Here is a 21,816-nt window from a genome sequence, read left to right on the forward strand (position 1 = left end):
CAGTAGATTTTAGGAATTCTTTACATTCATCATCTTTTTTTCTGCCTTTTCTGGCAGTGATTATCCAGTTCTCCTTTCTCTATCTAATTTTCACATGTGTCCTAATGCAGTTTGAATTCAGGGAAGATCATTTTGGATGGCATTTGAAGGCAACCTCTTAAATTGCAGAGAATGTTTTACTGATGTCATTTGGGGAAAGCAAGCTACTTTCAGATGTTCAGATCATCTTTTCACCCAATCCCCCCAAGTCCCAGCTCTGGAATATACTGAACAGTTGCCTCTTTTAAAAATGACAAGGAATATTTAACCTGAATTCTCCTTTGCAGACTACAAAATGTTTTGTTGTTCTCTTTTACAGGGAGAAAAAATGAAAACCTCCAGAAAACCAACACCCCCAACATATTAACCTTTAAAGAACTTTGCTTGTTCTGGTGTTTATTTACTGGAGAACCCATGAGAGTCTCAGCTAAGCCCACCCAGGAGCCATTTCCCTCCCCTAATTTGTTGATTTTAAGAGCAATCTGCCAGTTTATATCAGCCTGAGCATGTGGTTCAGGTCTTCAACACGGGACAACTTTCCTCTTAAGCCACTATGATGATCTCTCCTTTCTTAATAGCTGAGAATCCAGTCTTTTGTCTTTTTTTTACTTTATTTAAGAGGGATGAGAGAGGTCTTGATCTGGATGGCTGGATGGCTTATTAAATGAACCTTTCACAGCTTTCCCAACAATAGACCCAAGTGGGGTCAAACCTTCTTGCTAAGTCACCACCGCAATGCACAGGTGCACGGGCTGAGCTGCTGAAGAACCAAGCCTGACTCACACAAGCATCTCTGTTCAAGGCAGCTGGGGGAGGAATTCATTTGCTGGCACGGATAACTGACTAGCTGGAGTTAGTTTCAACCTTTTTTCAGTTTCAATTGAAATACCAGATGGATTTATGAAATGTCTCCTTTAGGCTTAAAAAAAAACGAATCCAGAAGCTCCCTAGGCTCCTAGGCATCAGCTCCTCTGCACTGCTTTACTGCTGTAAAAGCCTGGAAGAAAGCTGAAGCAGCTCAGACATGTTGTCTCCACTGGGGCCAGTAAAGGACCAGAGCAGGATGGCATATGTGCTATACAGAAGACACTGGGACCTGGTGGAGGGGGCCTTAGAGGTGGTTTGCAGGTGGTGAGGGTCAGAGCATCTCTGGTAGCTATAACCTTACTTAAGGACTTTTAAACCAACTCGCTTTCTGGCTAGAATGGTACAGATAATGGATTTCTTGGTTCACTGCCAACTGGAAAAAAACCCCACCATTTTGAAGTACTTTTGGAGTAGCCTGAAAAGATTCTGGGGATACTTTTGAAATGTCTGGAATACCAAAGAGTAAATACAGGGAAGTATTTACATTTTAAAGTCAAATTAAGGAGATAATTTCACAATCTGAAATGTTGCACTCAAGAAAATGGGACGTTAGGAATAGTTTTGTCAGCGGGACTAAGACTGTGTCAGCACAGAGGGACGCTAAGACTGTTTAAAGCTACATGAGCAAGTGAACTTCTAATTTACTGTCAAAAATTACCATTAATTTGGGCTCAAAATCAATGTTTTCTCTGACACAAACCACAGCATTTTACTTCCAAGTACTTCTTTTAGAGCTCTTGAAATTGCATAAAATCCTAATGAGGAACAAACTGGAAGCTTTTGTGAAACCCTATTTTCTTCCTTGATATAATTAATTCAGCCAAACAGCAACAAGGCTGTGATACATTTTAGACAACCTGCATTTTCAACTGGAAAATGGTTTGGTTTGGTTATAGGACTGAGGTGACACAGTAGAAGGGAACGCTCCAGCATTTACCTTTTCTCTTAAATTACTGCCTTACCCTATTCTTCCTCTTCCCACTCACCCTCTGTCTAGGTCTTCCTGATGTATGGACTCTGACCACCCTGGGGATGGACCTCTTCCTTGGTCAATGTTTGTAGACCACCAGTCTAAATGGAGCTGTGAAGCCTGGTGTTTCTGGGCGCTGCCATATCAGATGAGCAGGTAAGGAACCGTGGAGTCTTCAAAAGCCAAAGTAACATGGCACGTAATTGCAGGACTAGGCTGGGAAACTCCATATAAGAGTCTCAGGCACCCAAAAAAGGATCTATGCAGAAATCCATGCACCTTGACTCCCTAGACAGTTGCTAATCTCTAGCTCGGGGTTTTAATGTGAATCTCTGAGGAGAGTGAATGAGTTCAGGTGTAAGGGACAAATACTGGTGATGTGAGTGGAACAAATAAAACCCGAGTAAGAACAGATACGGTCCTGCCCTCCCTCTCTGCATGTAACACAAAACTGAACTCCACGGAGATGTTACCGACTTGTATCATGCGCAAGGGCCCCCTACCCTGTAGGGTGAACTCCACAGCAAGCCCTACGGCACACAGGATAAATGCTGTGGTCCTTGGGGTGTGGGGATTTTTCTTCTTTTAGTCCTAAACATCGGCAATGATTCTGTATGTGCATTGGCAATCTGCACGTGGTCAGAGGAGCCACAACCTTCTCCAAAGTGGCATGGAGCATAATCCTTCCCATTCTGCCTTAACGCCTGCAGTAAACTAAGCTCAATTTAACCCAGATAGAAAGGCAGGCTCTGGGGCGGGTTTGAGTAAGCGGCATGAGGAAAGTACAGACATAATTATGCAAGCAAGGCAGGCAATTAAAGGTGGAGCATAACAAATCAGCAGCCCTGAGGCATTTACAAAGTCATTTGAATGCTGTCACCCCAACCGCAGTCATACCTACGTGCAAAAACCAAGGGCACACTAAGAAGGAAAAGTCTTGGCCAGGGACCCTGTCCCCTACAGCTGTGGGTTTCCCGATGCTCTTCTGTTGTCATTGTCTGTATCTGTGCCTATTTCTGTTAGTGCTGAATACTATTTCTGTGCCTTACTGGGCTTGACTGTCCACTTGGTTATGTCCAGATGAACTGTGAAACCAGCTAATCCAGTGTAAAGACAGTATACTTCAGTAGTGACTCTAGCTCCTATACATTTACGAGTAGGGTGGGGTTTTTTATTTGTTGGTAACCCCAAATAATCAGCTTCTATTATGTTGAGAGGATGGCCTGGCAATTATTCGAACTCAAGCATTAATTTCTGTGAGCAAAGGAGCCAAAGTACTGGCTGCAGTGACCGTAAGTTTTACTCCTGCCTGCATTTGTTATCATCAATACAGATGCTAAAAGAGAAAGTGCTGACTGCAAACAAAGGGTAAGAGTTTCCCTTTCTGCAGCCTCATCCCTGTGTATTTTTTAATTGTTTGTCTGTCCCTTGGCTGCCCACCACTTCCCCCTGCCCCCCCATTCCAACAAACAAAAACGATCTGGGCAACTACTCACTCTAGGGTCACCTGAGCCACAGCATCCATCGAACTGTATCCATTTTCCATGAAGATCTCCGTGTATCGGCCCATTTTGATGGCTTCCAGCCACTCACCCACCGACCTGTAGGCACCGCTCCCAACTGGACTGTGCTCTACCAACAGATTTGATACTCTAAAGGCAAGCAAAAACAAAGCAGCAAACAGAATCAGTATCGAGATGTACCCAACGTGACTCAGTTGCTTGCATTTTTATACAGTAAAGATGACTCTTTCGTTGCATTTTCAGTGATTGCTGCAGCCTAAATCCTCCCAGCAGGCTCGATACGCAGTGTATCAAACATATCACTTCACCTGTGACTTCACCCACGTTTGAGTTACCTCCTGCCACTTCTTGTTCTCACTGCAAGCAGAGAGAGGAGAGGACGAGCATCCACCCTGCCACCTCTCACCCACAAGCAGGCTCCTTTTCTATCACGCTCCCTGGTCACTCTTCAAAGTCTTCGGTTTCACTCTTCCCGCTCTGTTTTCCTCCTCCTCCTCCTGTAAAGCTCATAATTAACTTAAGACAGCCCAGAGCCTGGAAGCCGAAACCCAAATTACGTTTCCCAGCAGTGGCCATCAATGGCAGGCTGCTGTCAACACTTCGGGGGCTGCTCCCGCAGGGGGATTTTGGATGTGGGCAGCATCTGGCGAGCCCTGCAGGGAGCAGCAATGCTCCAACCACGCTCCAGACCTGAAAGCAGAGGCAGACTCCTGCTCCTGCACCCTCACTCAAGACCTCACCGTGGCAATTGCTACCTGCTCGGTTATGCCGTACACGGAAGAAGCAATGCGGGCAAATAATAACCCTTCACCACAGCAGAAACAGAGATACAGTACCTGGCACAAGTGACCCGTGCTATGTACAGGTCCACCACACTACTAATGATGCGCAGAGAGCAAAGGGAGCTTGTCCAAGGTCAGCCAGGAAAGAAACTACACTTGTCCCCTGCTTTTGTAAAGCAGGATACAGCTAACGTAAGTCTTGCATAAAAATTATTACTTACAGGTAAAAAAAAAAAGTTTTTTGGGGTCAAGCCTCTTGATGGTGAGGATTACACTTAAAAGACTTTCAACTGGAAGGAGAGCTGGGATATTATATTACTATAGCACTTCAGGAATCTTTATATACTTTATGAGCACATTAGTATTATTTGTTTATTTAATAGCAATGCTGAAAGGTCCAATAAAAAGTGAATACTTGCAGTACCAAGAACATAATGGCTTCCCATAACATTTTATACACATGAGGAATTCAAAACTCCTAAGTAATCATAATGAGAAGTGGATTTTCATCACTAATGTCAGGAGGTACCTACTGATATGCACACGCAGTAATGTAGAGAGTGACTTCCTTCCTTATTTGCATTAATGAGAATTTCCATAAAGAATACATTACATATATAAAAAAATCCTTTACAGCTGCTGTATGTTGAAATTATGATTCATTTGGAATTACTATGGTGCAGGCACAGCAATCTATGACTATAGAAACACAGACCCAAAACCTGGCTGTTCAGGTGCTCCATTCACATTGAAAATACCCACAGCAGCTTTAAAAAGGAAAGGTCTGAAATTGCATGGACCTGTTCATGGAATAAAACACCAGCAAAGTGCTTAGCAACTCTAGGAAATGGTTTGCTGCTTATTTTCCTCTTTTCTAACGTAACAGTTTGGTGTAAGAGTGCATGAACCACTGCATAACAGGCCTGGAAAAGAACTGTTCTGAACTGAAAATAAAAGAGAAACATCACATATTTTATGCTATCATAAACCTTTTCCTGCAGGTTTGCTGGGATTGACATTACATCTAATTGCTAATAAGAGCGATTTCTTCTTCAGATGGTAAATGATGCATGTAAAATAGCCTGAGGAATCAGATCTAGCTTGTAATTAAAAATTAACAGAGATTTGGTGTTTCTTCTTTTTCAGTGCGTGAGATGCCATGCGCGGGGTAGTGCCAGCATGGGGATGTCAGGTCCAGCTGCAACAGGCAAGACTCACCACATGCAGCTGTGCAAGACTCACTCGGAAGGTGTGGAGACAGATGGGTCTAAGTTCAGAACAGTGCATCTGCTTTGGTCCACACCACCAGTCTAACCTCATCTTACATCCCTCTCATTCCTGGCCAAGGAAAATGACGTGTCTTTTTTTTTTTTTTTTTTCCTCTGAGAATAAGCTTTTCTGAAGGGCCTCTTCCCGTGTTAATCAGGGAAGCTCCACTGCCATCAGTGAATGATTTATATTCATCACTCCTTCACGACCTTGCAAGGGACTGAGTGATTAGCAACACAGATGGCTCAGAAGTAATACTTGTGTGCTTATAGCTAAAAAAGAAAAATTGTCTCCAATACTCCAGTATATTGGAGATCCCAGTACTAAAATGCACTAAAAAATATTAATCTCTTTTTCCCTAAGTGCAGCTTTATTTCTTGACCATATTTACCTTACTTGTAGCCATGCAGCTATTCAGATTCATGCTTAATTGCACACCAGCTGCTCGATTCACTTAATGTTGTTTTAGCAAATGTTTTGTGTACAGCTCTTTGGGAACCACAGAGATCCTCTCGCGATTACCAAGACTGTCAGAACTGGTGGTGGTGGCTAGCAAACATGGGAACAACTGTGGGAGGGTTCTCTTGGACACCGTGAGCTTTGCACATCCTAAGAGATTCCCCAAGAGATGCTCTTCATTTGTATTACCAAGATAAAGTCAACAAGCAGGTATTTAGAGCAGCATTTACTACCTGCTTCATGCACTTAAGTCCTGCCCTCTCTAACCTTGGGGTAAAGCACAGGTAGCTTTATCATAGATCTATAAATACCACTGAAACTCCCATTTCTGAAAGGCAGGCACAATAATTTTCTTTGTGGCAGCAGAACTACATTTACAGAGTAACTGAATTGCTCACATACCGGCCAGCTTTAACAGAAAAAGCTGATTTGGGAAAACTCCCCTGGATATAATGAAGCTGGAGAAACATCCACCCATGAACAAGTGTGGGATAAACAGTAAGTGGTAATTCAACCCAGAGGTGGGTTATTCAGACAAGGATCTTGCTTTGAGACATGGCTTTGGCCTCAGTTTGTACCTGCTCGATGCATTAACCAACGTCTTCAAGCTGCTTGGGTTACGGATGAGCTTGTCCAACATGCTGACAATTTCGTCAAACTTGGGCCTGCTGTTGCGGTCCTTCTGCCAACAGTCGAGCATTAACTGGTAGAGAGCAGCAGGGCAGTCCATGGGACTTGGCAGGCGGTAGCCTTCCTCCACAGCTTTGATCACCTATGGGAGACAAAACATGAGGCTGATGGGTTGCTTTTTTTCCTTTCACCTTTTTCCCAAATGCAAATTAACTTAGAGAACTTTGGGACCAGCAATATACTTACAAAAAATCCCACTGCCCCCTAACTCTGCACACCCAGAGGCAAACCCAGTAAATGCCACTATCTTTCAGATCTTCTACAGGATGGGTTGAAGAACTTAATTTTTGGTCACTGCAAAACGAATCTAGAAAGCCAAGGCAGTGCTACAACCAGGGGGCCACACTGTCAGGCCGCATTTGTTCAAAGCTCAGCCAAGGTCCGTACATTATATACGAAGAAACTCCCGGAGCCTATCTTAAGTCCACAAAAAGCATCCTACCAGGCTTTCTGGCATCTTCTTGGAGCACAGTGATTTTGTTTATTCAGACGTTGGCTTCTTTTTAAATGAAAAGGCATGTGCTAGACCACAAATTTGTATTACAGTAATAAAAGTCTGACTGTATTTCAAAAGAGACTTTGAATGCTAATTGATGGATGGATTCAAGGCAGAAGCAGAACAACCATCTCATATATCATTCAGTGCTGTCTGGGTCTAGTCGTTTCTTAGTGTGGCCACATTTTTGCCAGGAATTTAAAATGTCACCCCAAGAGTATGTAAATTAAAACCAGGAGAGGGTTGTTGCACTGATTTAAAATACTAACCATCTATGATTCTGTATCTAAAACAAGTGGTATGTACATGCGCTGCCTGCCCTCTCGAAAAGCAGAAATTAATAAATGAGGGCAGAACTGAAGTAACTTGTTTTCCCAGGTTTAGGATAAGTGTACAGCAGGGCTCCAAGGCCAGCAGTTCCCATTTTGAACCATTACAATTTTCAGGAGAATGAGCTTGTGTTTCAAGCCACAAGGGCCTGTGACCAAGCCAAGAGAATCTCAGCAGCCCATCTTCACACCCTCTACTACCAAGACTCCTTGACCAAAAGGAGCTGGAAGCAGCTCTTTGCTGTGTGGAAAACCACAGGACCCCACTGTTGGATTCCAACGACTACCTCAGATGTCATTCATTTAGGCACTGTCTCACAATTTGAAAACATCCTGTATTTAAAAAGAAAAGTCTGTGGTTAGCATGGAAGTTATTTTCTTGATCTTTAGTCCCTATATGAGCAGTACAGGAACAGTCATGTCAGGCTGGCATTGCATTTCAGAAGGCTGTGAAATCCAGGACCGCATGGATCGCTTTCAAATCATCCTCCACCACAGGGCTTTTTGCCAAGTGGAAGAGTCCCAGGAATGAGCCAGACTGGCTGGGCAGCAGTAGCGGGAATCTCAAACTCCCTAAGGATGTACACAGTAGAAAAGAAGTTGGGCAAGGATTTGTAATCCTCTCCAGTGGTAGCCAGCATGTCTGAAGATGTGGCCCACAAGATCTGCAGTCCTTTTCTGTCCATCTAAGATTTCATCTGTCAGTGCAGCAGTTGCACCACTCTCCACCCAACCCGTGCTTGCGAATAAATCTCTTCTGGGGCCTGGCTTTTGCTCACAGCATCAAAAAACAGCCCCACCCCGCTACGCTCTATGCTATCTGTGCTGTCCGTTCTACACATCATGCTTTTCAGCTGATCCCTGCTAACAAATTTGCAGCTGCCCTATTAAAAAAGCCTCAGTGTGGCACAGCCACAAGAACGTTATTTGCTGTGTCCATGTCTGTATTTATAACAACAAGGGATCATCCTCCAGCTGTAGCAGAAAGAAAATAGTAGCAAGACGGGGAGCAGACCATCTGGCAACAGCTCAGAATATCTGAACTACATCTGCAATGGGGTTATGCATGTTTGATATTCCCGGCAGTAACATCACAATCAATAGCGTTAACTCAATTTACAGGATGTCATTCGTTCTGGCGATACAATGTAAATGGTATCAGAATACTGCGAGGAGCTAGGACGCTGAAATACACTCTTGCATCTGAAGGTGCCTTAGGGGTCTGGCTGTAAGAGGAGCAAAAGGATGAAACAATGAAGACAGAGTACTTGTAGCAACCACAGTATTTAGAAAGTAAGAAAATGGCACATTTGCTGTTCCATTCATTGGTGCGTACTGCTTTGTAAGACTTGAAGAGTTAAAACTTGCACCTATAAGGAGGCATTTTTGTCCCTGTTCCTTTTCCGGACAAACACAACTCATGTATGGATCGGGTTAACTGAACTGGATGTTTGGGAAAGGATGATTTAAGATAGTCTATTCCAGTAAACCAAACCAACATTTTTAGCTCTAACATTTTTAGTTTTCATAAAATCACCAGTCTGAAGGCTAAAAAGCAGCCACTGTGACCATTTAGCTTAGCAACCTGTGTAACACAGGCCACAAAATTCCTCTCAACAATTCCTGCACCAAAGCCTTATCTTGTGGTTGAGTCAAAGCGTATTTTTAGAAGGCTGCCCAGAAATCAGCACTACTTTAAAATGTGGTTTGTAGCTTTTGCAGTTACAATGCTGCCTGCCCTATGGCACTACCTCCTTAACACAATCTGGCTGTAACATGGTGAGAAACATTTTGCTCATCACCGACTGTGCCTGTGAATGATGTGCTTTAATTACACGCCATGCAACAAGCAGCTCTTGTTCAATGGAGTCCAAAATTCATGTAAGCAGAGCCCCCTGGTCCTCTGCATAAAAGCCAGTGCTGTACCTAACACCACTGATTCTTCTGCCAACACAAGCAAAGGAGGAAAGAAGAAGAGGAAGCCTTCAAAAGACAAAGACAGAAGGCATAAATCACATGAGAAACATGCCACAGCACTGAATGAAGTTTCCTAGGCCACCACCATCCAGGCACTTGCCAACTGCACATAGGCAGAGAGGTAACCCAAGCAAAGCCTGAGCAGGAACTGATGCTCATGAACATCTCACCAGTCCTCTGCTTTCTGCTGCTAAAGAAACCAGTCCCCCATCTGCTTCTTCTCAGGCAAGTGTGAAATTCACTCTGTTCCCCACAATGCATACAAGCATTTGGGCTTTTCAGAACGGTTCTGCAAAGTGTGGATGTTCATAACATTATGATCCAGACAAGGGACTCTCCTGGCCATGGAGTGTTATTTCACTGGCACCAGCCTGAATCTTAGCCTGGCATTTACTGAACAACATCTGGGCTATGCCAATGCATCAGCATTAAAGACAGTTACAGTTCTCAGCGTGACCAAAAAAGCTTGACCCTCAATTGCTGCATTTTCTACACAGGCTATGGAAGAAAGTCTTCGTATTTGATTGAGACAAATCCCTGCGTAGATACATGCTGCTTTACCAAACTCCCTGCAAAAGTGACAGCCTCAGCAACGCAGAAGCGGTGGGGTGTTCATGCCAAACAATGCACTCGTCCCCCTGGCAAGAAGCACAGTGTGACCGTCTCAAAGGTACCACGCATTTCCACACCTGGACTTGAAGCAAGATGAGACAGCAGCTCAGTGTGACAGGTAGCAACACCCACTGATGGCAAAGGCCCACAGACAAAACACAAGGGAAACAATGCTCAGCCAGAGCCTCTTCTGCCAGCAAAACAGCAGAAAGCCATGGGGACAGGGATGCTTCTCAAAAAAGAAAAAATGGATGAAACATCAGGTGGTGTGACCAGAGGAAATCCATGGTGGAGAAAGGACCTGCTTGCTTTGCCCAGCCGGCAGCAGCATCTCTGCAGGTGGCAGGGCTGCAGAGATGAAGTGGGAGGGATAAGGAATGACTCTGCCAGACACAGAGTGGTGCGGTTTCCCTCCCATCACAGAGCTGCGCTGGGGGTCCTGCATGCCTCATGCTGACCCCGACCTCATGCATTAGCTGGCATCCTCAGAGACCTCCGCACATCATGGTTCTTAGAGATGTGAAGAGGAAGGAGGGGCCTAGAAAATCCAGCAACCCCAGGCTTAATTTTTTTTAGCCTTAGACAAGGACAGATGTTTATGGTGAGCTCAGAGTAGGAGGTAGCCCCACAATAGGATCAAGAGATCCTTACACAGGCTAAGATCAGAGCTGCAGTCAGGAGGAAGAGTGTCCCCAAGCATCTCCTTGTTTGGAGATGCTTCAGAGGGTGGCCTTGAGGTCAGAGGCTCAAGGGGGCACTGGGGCCCAGAAGCAAGGGAACCCAACTTGAAAGGTGCTGTACAAACAAACCACGAGAGCTTACATTAGCACAGACTTACATGATGCTCACAACAGGAGCAAAACTACGCTCTTGAGATCAGCAGTGCAAAGGCAACTGAGATGCAGCTCTCTAGACTGCCATCACTAGATCAAATCACCCAGCTTTTGTGCAGGGAAACAAAGCTCTTACCATGACTCTCTTGAGTTTCTGCTTTACGTGGCAGCAGGGGTTTGAACACACAATTGAAATGCTGCCAGTTTATCAGCATATATCCCCTGGCAGACCTTTGTCATTAAGCAGAGAAGGGACAGGCTACAGCTCTAACAGCATTAGTGAAGCTCCAGTGGTCTGCTGGGGGAAGCAGGCTTGCCTCTGTGCAGACACATTTCTCTCTGTGCACAGTCTGTTCTGGGCTGCTGCTGCTGCAAAAAAGAGCATCAAACAGGAGGATCATTTTTGTCTGGCATGGGGGAGCAAAGCCGTTTTTACAGCAGTTATCCTCCTCTTGTCCCCATCCTGCCTCTCTGATTGCAGAATGAACACTGAGCCCTCAAAGTCCCAACGCGCAGCACCTCCTGCAAACGCTTACATCTTGGTTTGTCATTTCCCAGTAAGGCCTCTCGCCGTAGGACATCACTTCCCACATCACGATGCCATAGCTCCAGACATCACTGGCTGATGTGAATTTGCGGAAGGCAATCGCTTCAGGTGCTGTCCATCGGATGGGGATCTTCCCTCCCTAGAAGGAAAAGAAAAGGAAAAAAATCCCCCAAAACCAGATTGCAGAGGGCAGAGAACATGCAAAAGAGGACAAAACAGACCTTCTTAGAGCACTGAGGGATGTTATTTTCTCTCTGGAAAGAGACATCGAATTTTAAAGTAAATCTGTTTGACAGCATGGGGCCCCTTTCCACATTATCTCAGCCCATAAGCATTTGTAGGCTGCCTGCTAATTGGCTGTCCTGAAGGTTTGCTGTTTGAATGCTGTTTGAATGCTGGGACATGTATAGGATCAACATCTCAATTATGTTGCACGGGTTGGTAGGGGAATACGGTTCCTCCATTTCTGAGAGCGAGCGGGGGAGGAACAGACAGCTCTGCAACTGAGGAAGACTTTGATCTAATGAGGGTTTCATGCAAATTGCTGTGGAAGTAATGCCCTCTTTTTCTTTTTTTTTTTTTAATGTGGTCCCAGATCCTGCAGGGAGATCTGCATAACAGGCACAGAAGTCTGTGTGTGCAACGACCAGCCTGCTTGGCCTCTGCTGTGGGACTGAAAATGATGCCACAGCTGTCAAATGTGCTTTGCTGTTTCCTTTTCCCCTTTCTACCATTTTAGAAATCTAACTTCAGACCAGCTCTGAGAAGGAAGAGGGGAGGGAAAGGGGAGCTTGGATTAAGGAATACTTTTCTCATTGGGTTTAAAGAGTTGTCTCCCTTGATTTATATCAGAATGTATTTTACTGTGAAGTCCCTTCCTCTCAGCATTGAGCTAAATATTGGAAGGTCTCCCTGAATGCCCCCTAACAGTGTTTGTTATTGGAAAAAGGCAGAATTTGGAACACGTTTTCAAAGCAAATTCTAAAAAGTCCCTTCTTCCAATAATTATTTATTCACAGGCTTATCACTGCATGCCTTGAAGGGCCAGATTCTCAGCAGTGCCAATTAGCACATGGCAGCACACTGCCGCCGCAGCAGGGCTGGCCACAAGCCCTCTAGCCCGCAGGGAGGCTCTGGTCCAGCCGTGCACTGAGTCCTGTTGCAGGGCCGTGACTGCCAAAAGCTGAAAGGCCTTTCCCAGATCGCCACAGGAACTGGAAACATGACCCAGAGAGCTCCCACCACCCGTAAAACAATACCCTTGGAAAAACACACTAATAGGACACATCCAGGTGTGCCAATCATTGCTATGAATACAGGAGGCTCCCTCCAAGCCTGTGCTGCTGAGGTTGGGTCCTGTCCACCCCCTCTCCACAGCGCTGGGGCCAGGTGGCCTTGCACTGGGACGGGCGGGCTGATGGCCTGAAAGGATGGAACAAGGATGGAACAGAGCACTGAGGCTGGAGCAGCTCTTTCTCAGGTTGGGGGAAGGTTACAAGGTAACGTTGAGGGCAATATGCATCATTTGCCATGGGCATTCCAAGCTTACCAATGTTTTAAAAGAGTCAAAACGTCCAGAAGACCATAGCTTACATCTCTGCCTGGGTGCCTAAGAAAAGTACTTGCTCTTGCTCTTTCCTCCCTTTGGTATTGACCAGAGGACAGAACAGAGCTAGGAGTGCAGTAGCTTTGCAGAGTCTGGTATTTGACTCATGTGCCCAACATGAACTTAAAAGTTACTAGTTAAGTTCTGCCTTATGTGGCCATTCCCACTAAAAATTTACAGGCGTTTGCAAAATTAATCTGATAAACTTGAAACATCTGGCCAAACCCTCATGCACAGTTTAGAGGCTCTGGGTTTGTAAAAACCTCTCTGCTAGAGAGCAAAGCTCTCTTGAGCTCCAACAGTTTGGTATCCTCGTAACTCACCCTGGTTGTGTACGCCGCTTCAGGGTCATCTTCTAGGACTCTGGAGAGGCCAAAGTCTGACACCTTGCAGACTAAGTTGCTGTTGATTAGGATGTTCCTGGCAGCCAGATCTCTGTGTACGTAACCCATGTCAGACAGGTACTTCATTCCTGATGCGATGCCTCGCAGCATCCCAACCAGCTGAATGACCGTGAACTGTCCATCGTTCTTCTGCAAAAGGAAGGAGCCATTTGATCAGTTGAGAATCCCTGCACCCTCAGCACTGTGTGCGCATGAATAAAAATGCAAAGGCAAGTCTCCAGGGAAGAAACCCAGGAAAATTAATAATTCATTACTCTCATGCTCTGACCACAAAGCTTTTCAAGGTTTCACTGTTTGGATTAGGATCTCTAGAGACAAAACTAAGGAAATGTTGTTCTTTTAACTGGAGATCAAGGAGCAAGCTATTTCCACTGGTGACTGATAAAGAGACTGCGACTGGCAGTGAACACATGTAGGTATGTGTGTAAAGGCACTGGGGTGGACTGTCTCAGAGTTAGCCAACTGAATGGCATCAAGCTGCATGGAAATCCTACCTCCAGGGGTCCACATGTGAATATTTGGGGGTGAGGGCTCTTCCCCTTGTTGCTACATAACATTTCTAACTACTTCCCCTGTCCTTCCTTCTCTGCCTCTTATGTTTCACGGAAAAACCCTGACAAGTCTGGGGTTTGCCATGATGCAGTGTGGATGTGCTCTTGAAACACATCAAATGTCTCAGAAGAACTTAAAAATTTCCATGCAGCAGACTGCTTTCTAAAATAAACATAGTACCCTCCAATTCATTAACTGTTTGTATTAATGCACCAACCAGGTCCTTCATGATGCTGTATAAAGATAGATTAAACAGATCTGAGCTACTTTTGCCTCCAGACAGCATCAACAGCTGGACCAGCACCCAGCAAACACTTTCATCACTATTAACCATCTGCAAAGAACCCAAACGTTAAACAAGGTACCCCTGGAAAAAGGATCTAAGCATTACCTTTAAAAATGTATCCAGAGAACCGTTCTCCATGTATTCGGTGACTATCATTACAGGTTTGCCTGGGAAAAAAAGTGCACAAGTTTGTTAGCAATTTAAAAAACATGAACAATAAAACAGTCTTTTCATAATGCATCTGAATGTGAATATACAGCCAAGCAACAGTAAATCTACACTGCTGTCCCAGCAGGATGACAATACTTTTTGCCAGAATATATGCAGAAACAGGGGAATCAAAGTGGAGGGGGACAAAAAAGTAACTCCATATAATGGGTGGTGTACCAAGCCCTAGAGCGGATAGATGTTTGAGAAAGAGGTTGTAACCTATGCACAACCTTCTCCTCATCTCCGTGAACAAGCTGAAAGCTTGCAGAGGCCAAATTGAACACAGTGTCCTCTTTTAACTCTTCTCTATGGCTTCAACACCCTGAAGTAGCAATGGGAGCCCAACAGGAGCAACCAGGATGATCTGAAGTGTCTACCTGAGCTTGGTAACCACCAAAACCAAGACCACAAAAGGAAGGGATTACATCCCTTGTAATTCAAATAATCCCATGTGACTACCCTCATAAACACATCTGGAAGTAAGAAAAGGAATATTTATGCTGCACAGCAAAAGCAAGTTAAGTATGGAATGAGTGTGAGTGGAAATCAAACCAAAAGTTCTTAACAAAAGACCTGGTCTCCTGTTGTTGACAGGAATAATAATGCCTCTCCAAATCCATTTGATTAATTTTCATGCCCGAGTCATTTTAATGGTAATTATATATAGTTTTTGCTCAGTTTTTATAACTAATTTCTCGCTAGCCTGCCACAATGACACAGCAATAATTAATATGGTGTGCTCCAGTCCTTGTAAATTCAATGAAATCTTAGAAGAACATGTAAATTATTTTTTATTTAAATCAATTTCTGTTAGCTATCATGAAGCACAGACAAAAGAAGGGCTGTCAATTATTTGTAAAGTGCATTATAAATGTCTTTCATAGAAATGATCAACGAGAGCTGCTGTGTGTCATAACATGTGCATGAAGGTAAATGCTCCTGAAAATCGGCGCTTGTTCTACCATTTAAATGGATCTTAATCTTCCCACTTTCCTGTTACCTTAACTATTTGCCTAATTTACTGCTTAATTATCTACATAATAAAGGTAATTGTGAACTTGTCAAACAAAACACTCATTGTTGTGCAGATACTGTCTTTGCAGCATGAGGGACCTGCGCTGCTTCAACTCTTCTAAGTCAGCATCTCAGCTCCTGTCTGAGCTCGAAGCTTGCAAAAAGTATTACTTTTGATATAAGAAACACTCCTCAGGGCCATGAAAAATATTGCTGAGTCCCAAACAAAGTAATGGGCCCTATCTTCGAGGGACACAGCCACAATGTGGCTGCGTGCAGGAGGGAGGAGAGATCTCAGGTGATGTTGCTATAGGTTGAGAAACATGGCAGTGGCTATGCAGGGAAGGAAAATCCCAGGTATATCTCGATGTGTTTATAAATTTTTTTTGCTTTTAAACACTAAACCTCTGACTGTATCATGGGGTCCCTTATCTCTGACACTTCCAGGCAGCACTGCAGTGAGACTGGCGTCTCGTTATGCCACCACCCTGGGGGACCTCCTTCAGACTCCCACCTTTGGTTGCCATCAGAGAAAAGAAAATAAGATTTCTGGCACTTATGTTTCATTATCTGACTGCTGCAGGTTGACAGTAACCATGGAATAAATTAGCCCCATATCCAAGAGCATGGAAATAAAGACAAAAATAGAGCAACTTTCAACAAAGTAAATTAAAAGTAAGCATCAGCCCTTCTAAAGCACTGGGCTGATTCTCTGTGTTAGCAGGGCTCCCTCCCACTGGCATTACGGGGCCATAAAATGTGGGTAGATGTCATCCATATCAATGTACTAATGCAATGCGCACACTGTCAGCGCACCCAAAGGTAGGTGAATGAAAACAGCACTGTCATTACCTTTGTAAAGCAGAAATAGCTAAGGGCTTGTCTGCATGGGGACAATGAAGACGATTAATCCAAATTAACTAAGGTGTGCATTTGAACTAGATTAGTTAAATGGTATTAAGCCCCTTCGTGGATATTCTCATTCAGAATTAAAAATGGCCTAATTCAATTTAACTTAATTTACTTCCAAAGTAAATCACGATGCAGCAAAGACATTTTACCCTAAAGATCTGAATCTATGTTAGGCAAATGACTGAAACACTGAAGGGAAAAATAAGTTAAACAATACTTTGAGATAGAAGCACAATTTGGGATTCATAAAGCTTGTTTTGGTCTATTTAAAAGAAAAGAAAAAAGCTGGGAAGATGCTCCAGATGCCTGATGGAAAAAAACATTGAGTGCAGTAAGCAAGCATTTACTGAGCTATGAAGGAGCTCAGGGTGCGTGTACCTCCTTGCACCCAAACTCCAGTCACCCCAAGTTCAATTTAGAAGCAAAGCTCCCAGTGTTTCCATGGCATTTGGAGCAGACAGCCACTTTATATAAAAGGCAACTTGCTAGGGAGGCGCATCCTTCTCTAAAAGTGGAATTCCTACTCATCCCCTGAGGCCCTGGCAACCAGAAAGGCTCAAGCCCATGCCAGCAGCAGCTTTTATGGATGTATAATCATCACTCGCTTCCTGCCCAATATCCCACATCCCTGCAGGGCTAGAAACGCGAGCTTTTATGTATTAAGGGCCACACAAGGTGATCCCGAGAGATTTTGGTATTTATTCAATTTTTGGGAGAAACCTATCTTGGTTTGTTTTTTTCTTTTCTTAAAAGTTTTAGGAAATGCAATTTCAAGGAAATGCAAGAAAAGGCTGTTGATTGCAAAATAGCATTGATTTTGAGTAGGTTACAGGATATGAACACAACAGCTAGCAACTCTGTACCTTCTCTATTGCAGCTCTGAAAAAGAACTAATTTTGGAGACACTGCCACTGATGAATGTCAAATGGTACTAACAGCAGCCACGTGGTCCCAAACACCAGCATTTGAACAGTAGTAGCTAAGCACTGACACTACCAGTCATGAAGACAAGAGAGAAGACAGTCATTCACACTTCAGGACTGTACTTCAGCTAGCAAAAACTTCCTGAAACACTTAAAATATTATCTCAAAATAAAGGAGTAGTTGTTTTCAAAAAACCCTTGATGCAAATAAAATATTGTCTCAAAATAAAGGAGTAGTTGTTTTCAACAAAAAAAATCCTTGATGCAAATAATGTAGATCCTCCAAGGCTTTAAAACGGAAGAGTAATGACAACTCTGCAACTTTTCCCCAGCCTCAGCACAGCACCAACATCCGGAGAGGCTTGGGTTGGGCACATTCAGATGTGCCGTCCCTTCCTCCTGCCCTTATCTTTAGTGCATACAGTAATTTGGAGGAGAACTGGGCTGGGAAAACTATGGAAGCTTATTTTGCTAACTGAACAGTCAGACTTCAGAAACTCTCACGCTGGGATGTTTTCCCAGCCCTTTCACATCTTCCCCAAGCCCTCAACCCCCCTCGTAATCTCTTTGCCAGCACCAGGGGCAACTGTTCCCATCAGCATCACTAGCAGATCCTAGAGGGAGCTTGTCTTAATCGTGCTTTTACACAGTCCTGTCACCTTCAGCTACACTACCATTCTTCCTTGCTTTTGGAAAGCAAAACTTCAGCTAACTTCCCTCCCTGCTCACATCCTCTGTGAGCGATCACAAGGCTCAGTACTACCCTCCTGTGGGTTTTGCTTCAGTGGTTTCTCAAAAGATGATGGCTGGAAATCATCAGGGATTGTGGTTGTTTTTTTGTTTGGTTTTGGTTTTTTTTCCAGACCCTTGGTAGCAGAATCCTCCCTATTTTCCTGCCAGGGAAATCACTTCCCACTTCTTGGCACACCTTTGCTCACCCTGGGGATCATGTGGTTTCAAAAGTAAACAAATAAAGGCAGGAATAAGAAGCAAGCCTGCTCCAAAAATCTTGGCTAGTGGCTCGGCATTGCTGTGTTCAAAATGGTCTTGCATTTTGCAGACAGTAGGTGCTGCTGAACTGCTTGCAAGGGCAGAAGTCAGGCAGCACAATCCCTTGGTGTTCAGACATCCCAGCCTTACTCCTGTCTCCATCACTCACCCCCTGCCTAAGGCTGGCCAGGCATATCATTGCCTCTTTCTGTCTCATTCGATTTGGGGCCTTTAAAGAGGGGTTTCCTCTTAGCCCATTCTTATTATGCCTAGGTGAGGCAAGGTTTGCAGAGGACTTAATGTATTTTATTATTTTAGCCATTATCTATCCATTCTACCTGGAAGAACAATGAAATCTCTCGGGTGCAAACCCCCTTTACAATTTTGGGGAACCTCCTGGCCAGACCTACAAAGTGTGACATTTTAGGCAAGGGGAGTTCACTGTTTTTTGAGAAATTATGAAAGGTGCAGTCAAAACGTGAGCTGCCCAAGTCTTCCTCCCTTAACCAACTCTCCCATCAGCCGGAGTTCAAGGACAACAGACCACAGGAACTTGCACCTACTTTTTGTGACGACGCCTTCCAGGTGGATGATGTTGGGGTGGTCGAACTGCCCCATGATGCTTGCTTCTCCCAAGAAATCTCGCCTCTGTTTCTCCGTGTAGCCCACCTTCAGCGTTTTGATAGCCACTGGAAACTCGCGCTTTCCCTGCAGCTTCAGCCGTCCACTGCAGACTTCGCCAAATTCCCCTTCAGAGAAGAACCAGAAAGAATGGGATCACAGCACGTCGAAGGAATACACAGTGCGCGTCTGCCTGCAGCAGCCCGGCCCCTATAGACAGCTGACCAAAAGCACGCAGGGCTGCCCCATACTCATGCATGTGGAAAGCTGAACATCACAGTGATCGCCATCTCAAATAGCCAGTGTACCACAAGCCAAATAATTCCTAAGCAGAAGAAAACTAGGAAGAAAAATGCAGTTTTCCTGTATTTAAAGAGCTACACTCTATATTCTATTGGGCTTTTTCCTCATTTCGTGTTTTCGTCTAGTCACATCCTACATCATCGCCCTGTGTAGATGCTGTAAAATACAAGCCACTTGCTTCTTAACCTTGCTTTGGTAAGTTACATAGATGGAGTGTTGTTAGCCTTTCACAGCAACATATATTTTTATAGACTATAAGCCGCTTCTGATTTTATGACCACCTTTTTTAAAAAGTAACCCAAATGGCTTTTTTTTCTTCTTTTTTTCTGGTGAACAGTAAATTACCTCCAAAAACACAATTTCAGAGGATAGAAAATATTCCTAAGGTTGGATACAAGTCCAACCAGCTTAACTGGAAAGAAAATGGGAGTTTCTTCTTTTAACCAAGGAAGTTAGAGGCTTTTAACTTTTGTTTGTGGGGCTTTTTCTCTCCCAGATGACATCTTATTTTTAATTTTAGCTTTGAGACTGACCTTAATGGGGGGGGAAGAAAAAGGTTAAAATGGTGAAAAGAACCTGAAAATGAAGTGACTCATTTTCCTTAGCATCCATCAAAACAACTCAGCTCGATCCAAACATGACCATTTTCTGCTGGTTTCAGTTCAGTCCTTGAATTTTAAAACCACAGACAATGACAGGTTTGTCCCAGACATCAGCTGGAACACGCTCCCCATCACTTGCAGGGTACCTAACAGCACAAATATTTCACGGCCCTTCCCAGATCTCTCGTGTTAAGAAAGCTAACCCTCCACACTGCTCAGGGTCATGAAATATGTTTCCATACCAGCTCCAATAACTCTTTCAATGGTTATGCATGAAGCTTCAATTTCCTTAGCAAACTCGTGGACAGCTTGATTAGGGTCCTCATAGGTGTGGGGGTCAATGTAAGTCCTTACTCCAGGCAGCTTAACTGCAAATACAAATTAAGAGCATTAATGGTACATAGCATGACAGAAGATGGGCAATACACACTTGTGTCCCTTACACTCTGCTTTGCTGGAAAACATTACAGCAGGGAAAACCTGTTTCTACGGGAAAAATGAATAGTATTCCGGGAAAATGACATTTAGTTTCTATGTGACACGTGTGCAACTTCATCACATTTAGAAAAGCACATGACAGTGCTCAGTTGGAACGATGCATCGCTAAAAGTCCCTCTTGGTACTGCATAATGGCTGGTTGGGGGTCTGCTGCAAAAGGACTCCTTTCTGGATCTGAAAAGGATATGCCAGGAGGAAAAGTACAAAAAGCAAAATGTTAAGGGAACAATTTGCAAAGCAAGTTGGATGGAAGGGGGCTGATGGAGAGTTGCAATAAATTATGTCCTACCACTGACATATTAGCTAATCAATCAGCCACATTATTTCAGATGGAGTTACTGGGATTGAAATGAATGGAATATTTGCAGAACAAAGCCTGTGGGTTGTACCAGTATAAATACAATCAATAGCAGGCTTTTTCTCCAGGACTTGAGAGGGGAAAAAGTATTTTCATTATCCATATTGTAAGTTTGTTTTGACAATCATTAAGGCTACTCACACGAAGAACTGCTCATCAGTCTAATAAGACAGCTACATTACACTGTGGCTCTTAATTGATTTGCTTCCTGCTGCCTTTATTACATAGCACTAATGGAAATCTGACTTTCACTCAAGATGCGTTTGCCTTTTCCACCCCAAAAAGCACCCTGCTGTTACCCATCCCCAGATCCTACAGCACTTGGCGAAGGCAGGCTTTTCAAACACTGGCTTTGGATGCACGGAAGGACTGACAGTAACCATGAGAGGTACTTTCTAGCATCACCGCAGAGTTTTTTTGTACATAAGGGCATTAACACAGCATCTCTGAAAGCTTCCTAGGCGCAAGAAGTAGGCGCTGTTCCTCATGCCTCTGCAGAGGCATCCAAGGCAAAGAGTAGCTGTGGGCTTGGTCCTCACGGCTGGCTAGGGTGGAGCAAGGGTTTTAAACAGATATTCTGGACCAAAGCATCCAGACCACAAAAATGTAGAGCTGTTTTGTGCTGACCAGGCAAAATTAATAGCACCTTGAGTCACACAGCAAAGAGAGAGGAATAAAACAAAATGGCTCACTAGAGAGATCTGCTGCAGGCTTACAGGTGTGAATAGCTGGGCACGTACAAGGACTGTCCAAATATTCAGTTCTCCACAGGGCTTAAAGCAGGGGCAGGTGGGGACTTACCGAATAACAGAACAAACAGATCTTTTGTGAATTACCAGGAAAACCAGATTACTTGTTTTTTAATTTTTTTTTTTTCAAAACTCTCTCCCCCTCAGTTGTATTCTTGTTACCACAGAGTGCCAAAACCAAATATATACATGTCCAATCTTTACTCACTGTGGCCATTATGAAAATGCATCTTTTCTTCTTCTGGATCTTGTTTAGCCTTGCTATAGCCACATCGCCTGGAAAAAAACCCAGAACAGTGTTTTTGTCTCTGGTATGGCAGAACCCCGCTCTTCACTTCAAATCACACAAAGCACAAAACCCCAGAGCAACAACGAATCCAACCTCTCTAGCGGCT

At 44.0% G+C, this 21,816-nt stretch overlaps 1 protein-coding gene across 11 annotated transcripts in view; it reads right to left on the reverse strand.

The window, feature by feature from the left end:
- Nucleotides 1-21,816, reverse strand: part of EPHA5 (EPH receptor A5) — a 212,579-nt gene that overhangs the window by 7,993 nt on the left and 182,770 nt on the right. For all 11 annotated transcript variants that reach the window (XM_055727519.1, XM_055727514.1, XM_055727505.1 and 8 more), the window contains 8 exons: nucleotides 21,630-21,697; nucleotides 20,059-20,184; nucleotides 18,854-19,039; nucleotides 14,347-14,408; nucleotides 13,323-13,532; nucleotides 11,383-11,532; nucleotides 6,488-6,681; nucleotides 3,373-3,528 (listed from right to left, as the gene is read on the reverse strand). In XM_055727519.1, the coding sequence (XP_055583494.1) occupies nucleotides 3,373-3,528; nucleotides 6,488-6,681; nucleotides 11,383-11,532; nucleotides 13,323-13,532; nucleotides 14,347-14,408; nucleotides 18,854-19,039; nucleotides 20,059-20,184; nucleotides 21,630-21,697 (1,152 nt within the window). The remainder of the gene's footprint in view (nucleotides 1-3,372; nucleotides 3,529-6,487; nucleotides 6,682-11,382; nucleotides 11,533-13,322; nucleotides 13,533-14,346; nucleotides 14,409-18,853; nucleotides 19,040-20,058; nucleotides 20,185-21,629; nucleotides 21,698-21,816) is intronic.

This window comes from Falco cherrug, chromosome 1 (genome assembly GCF_023634085.1).
Source record: "Falco cherrug isolate bFalChe1 chromosome 1, bFalChe1.pri, whole genome shotgun sequence".
NCBI classification, from domain to species: domain Eukaryota; kingdom Metazoa; phylum Chordata; class Aves; order Falconiformes; family Falconidae; genus Falco; species Falco cherrug.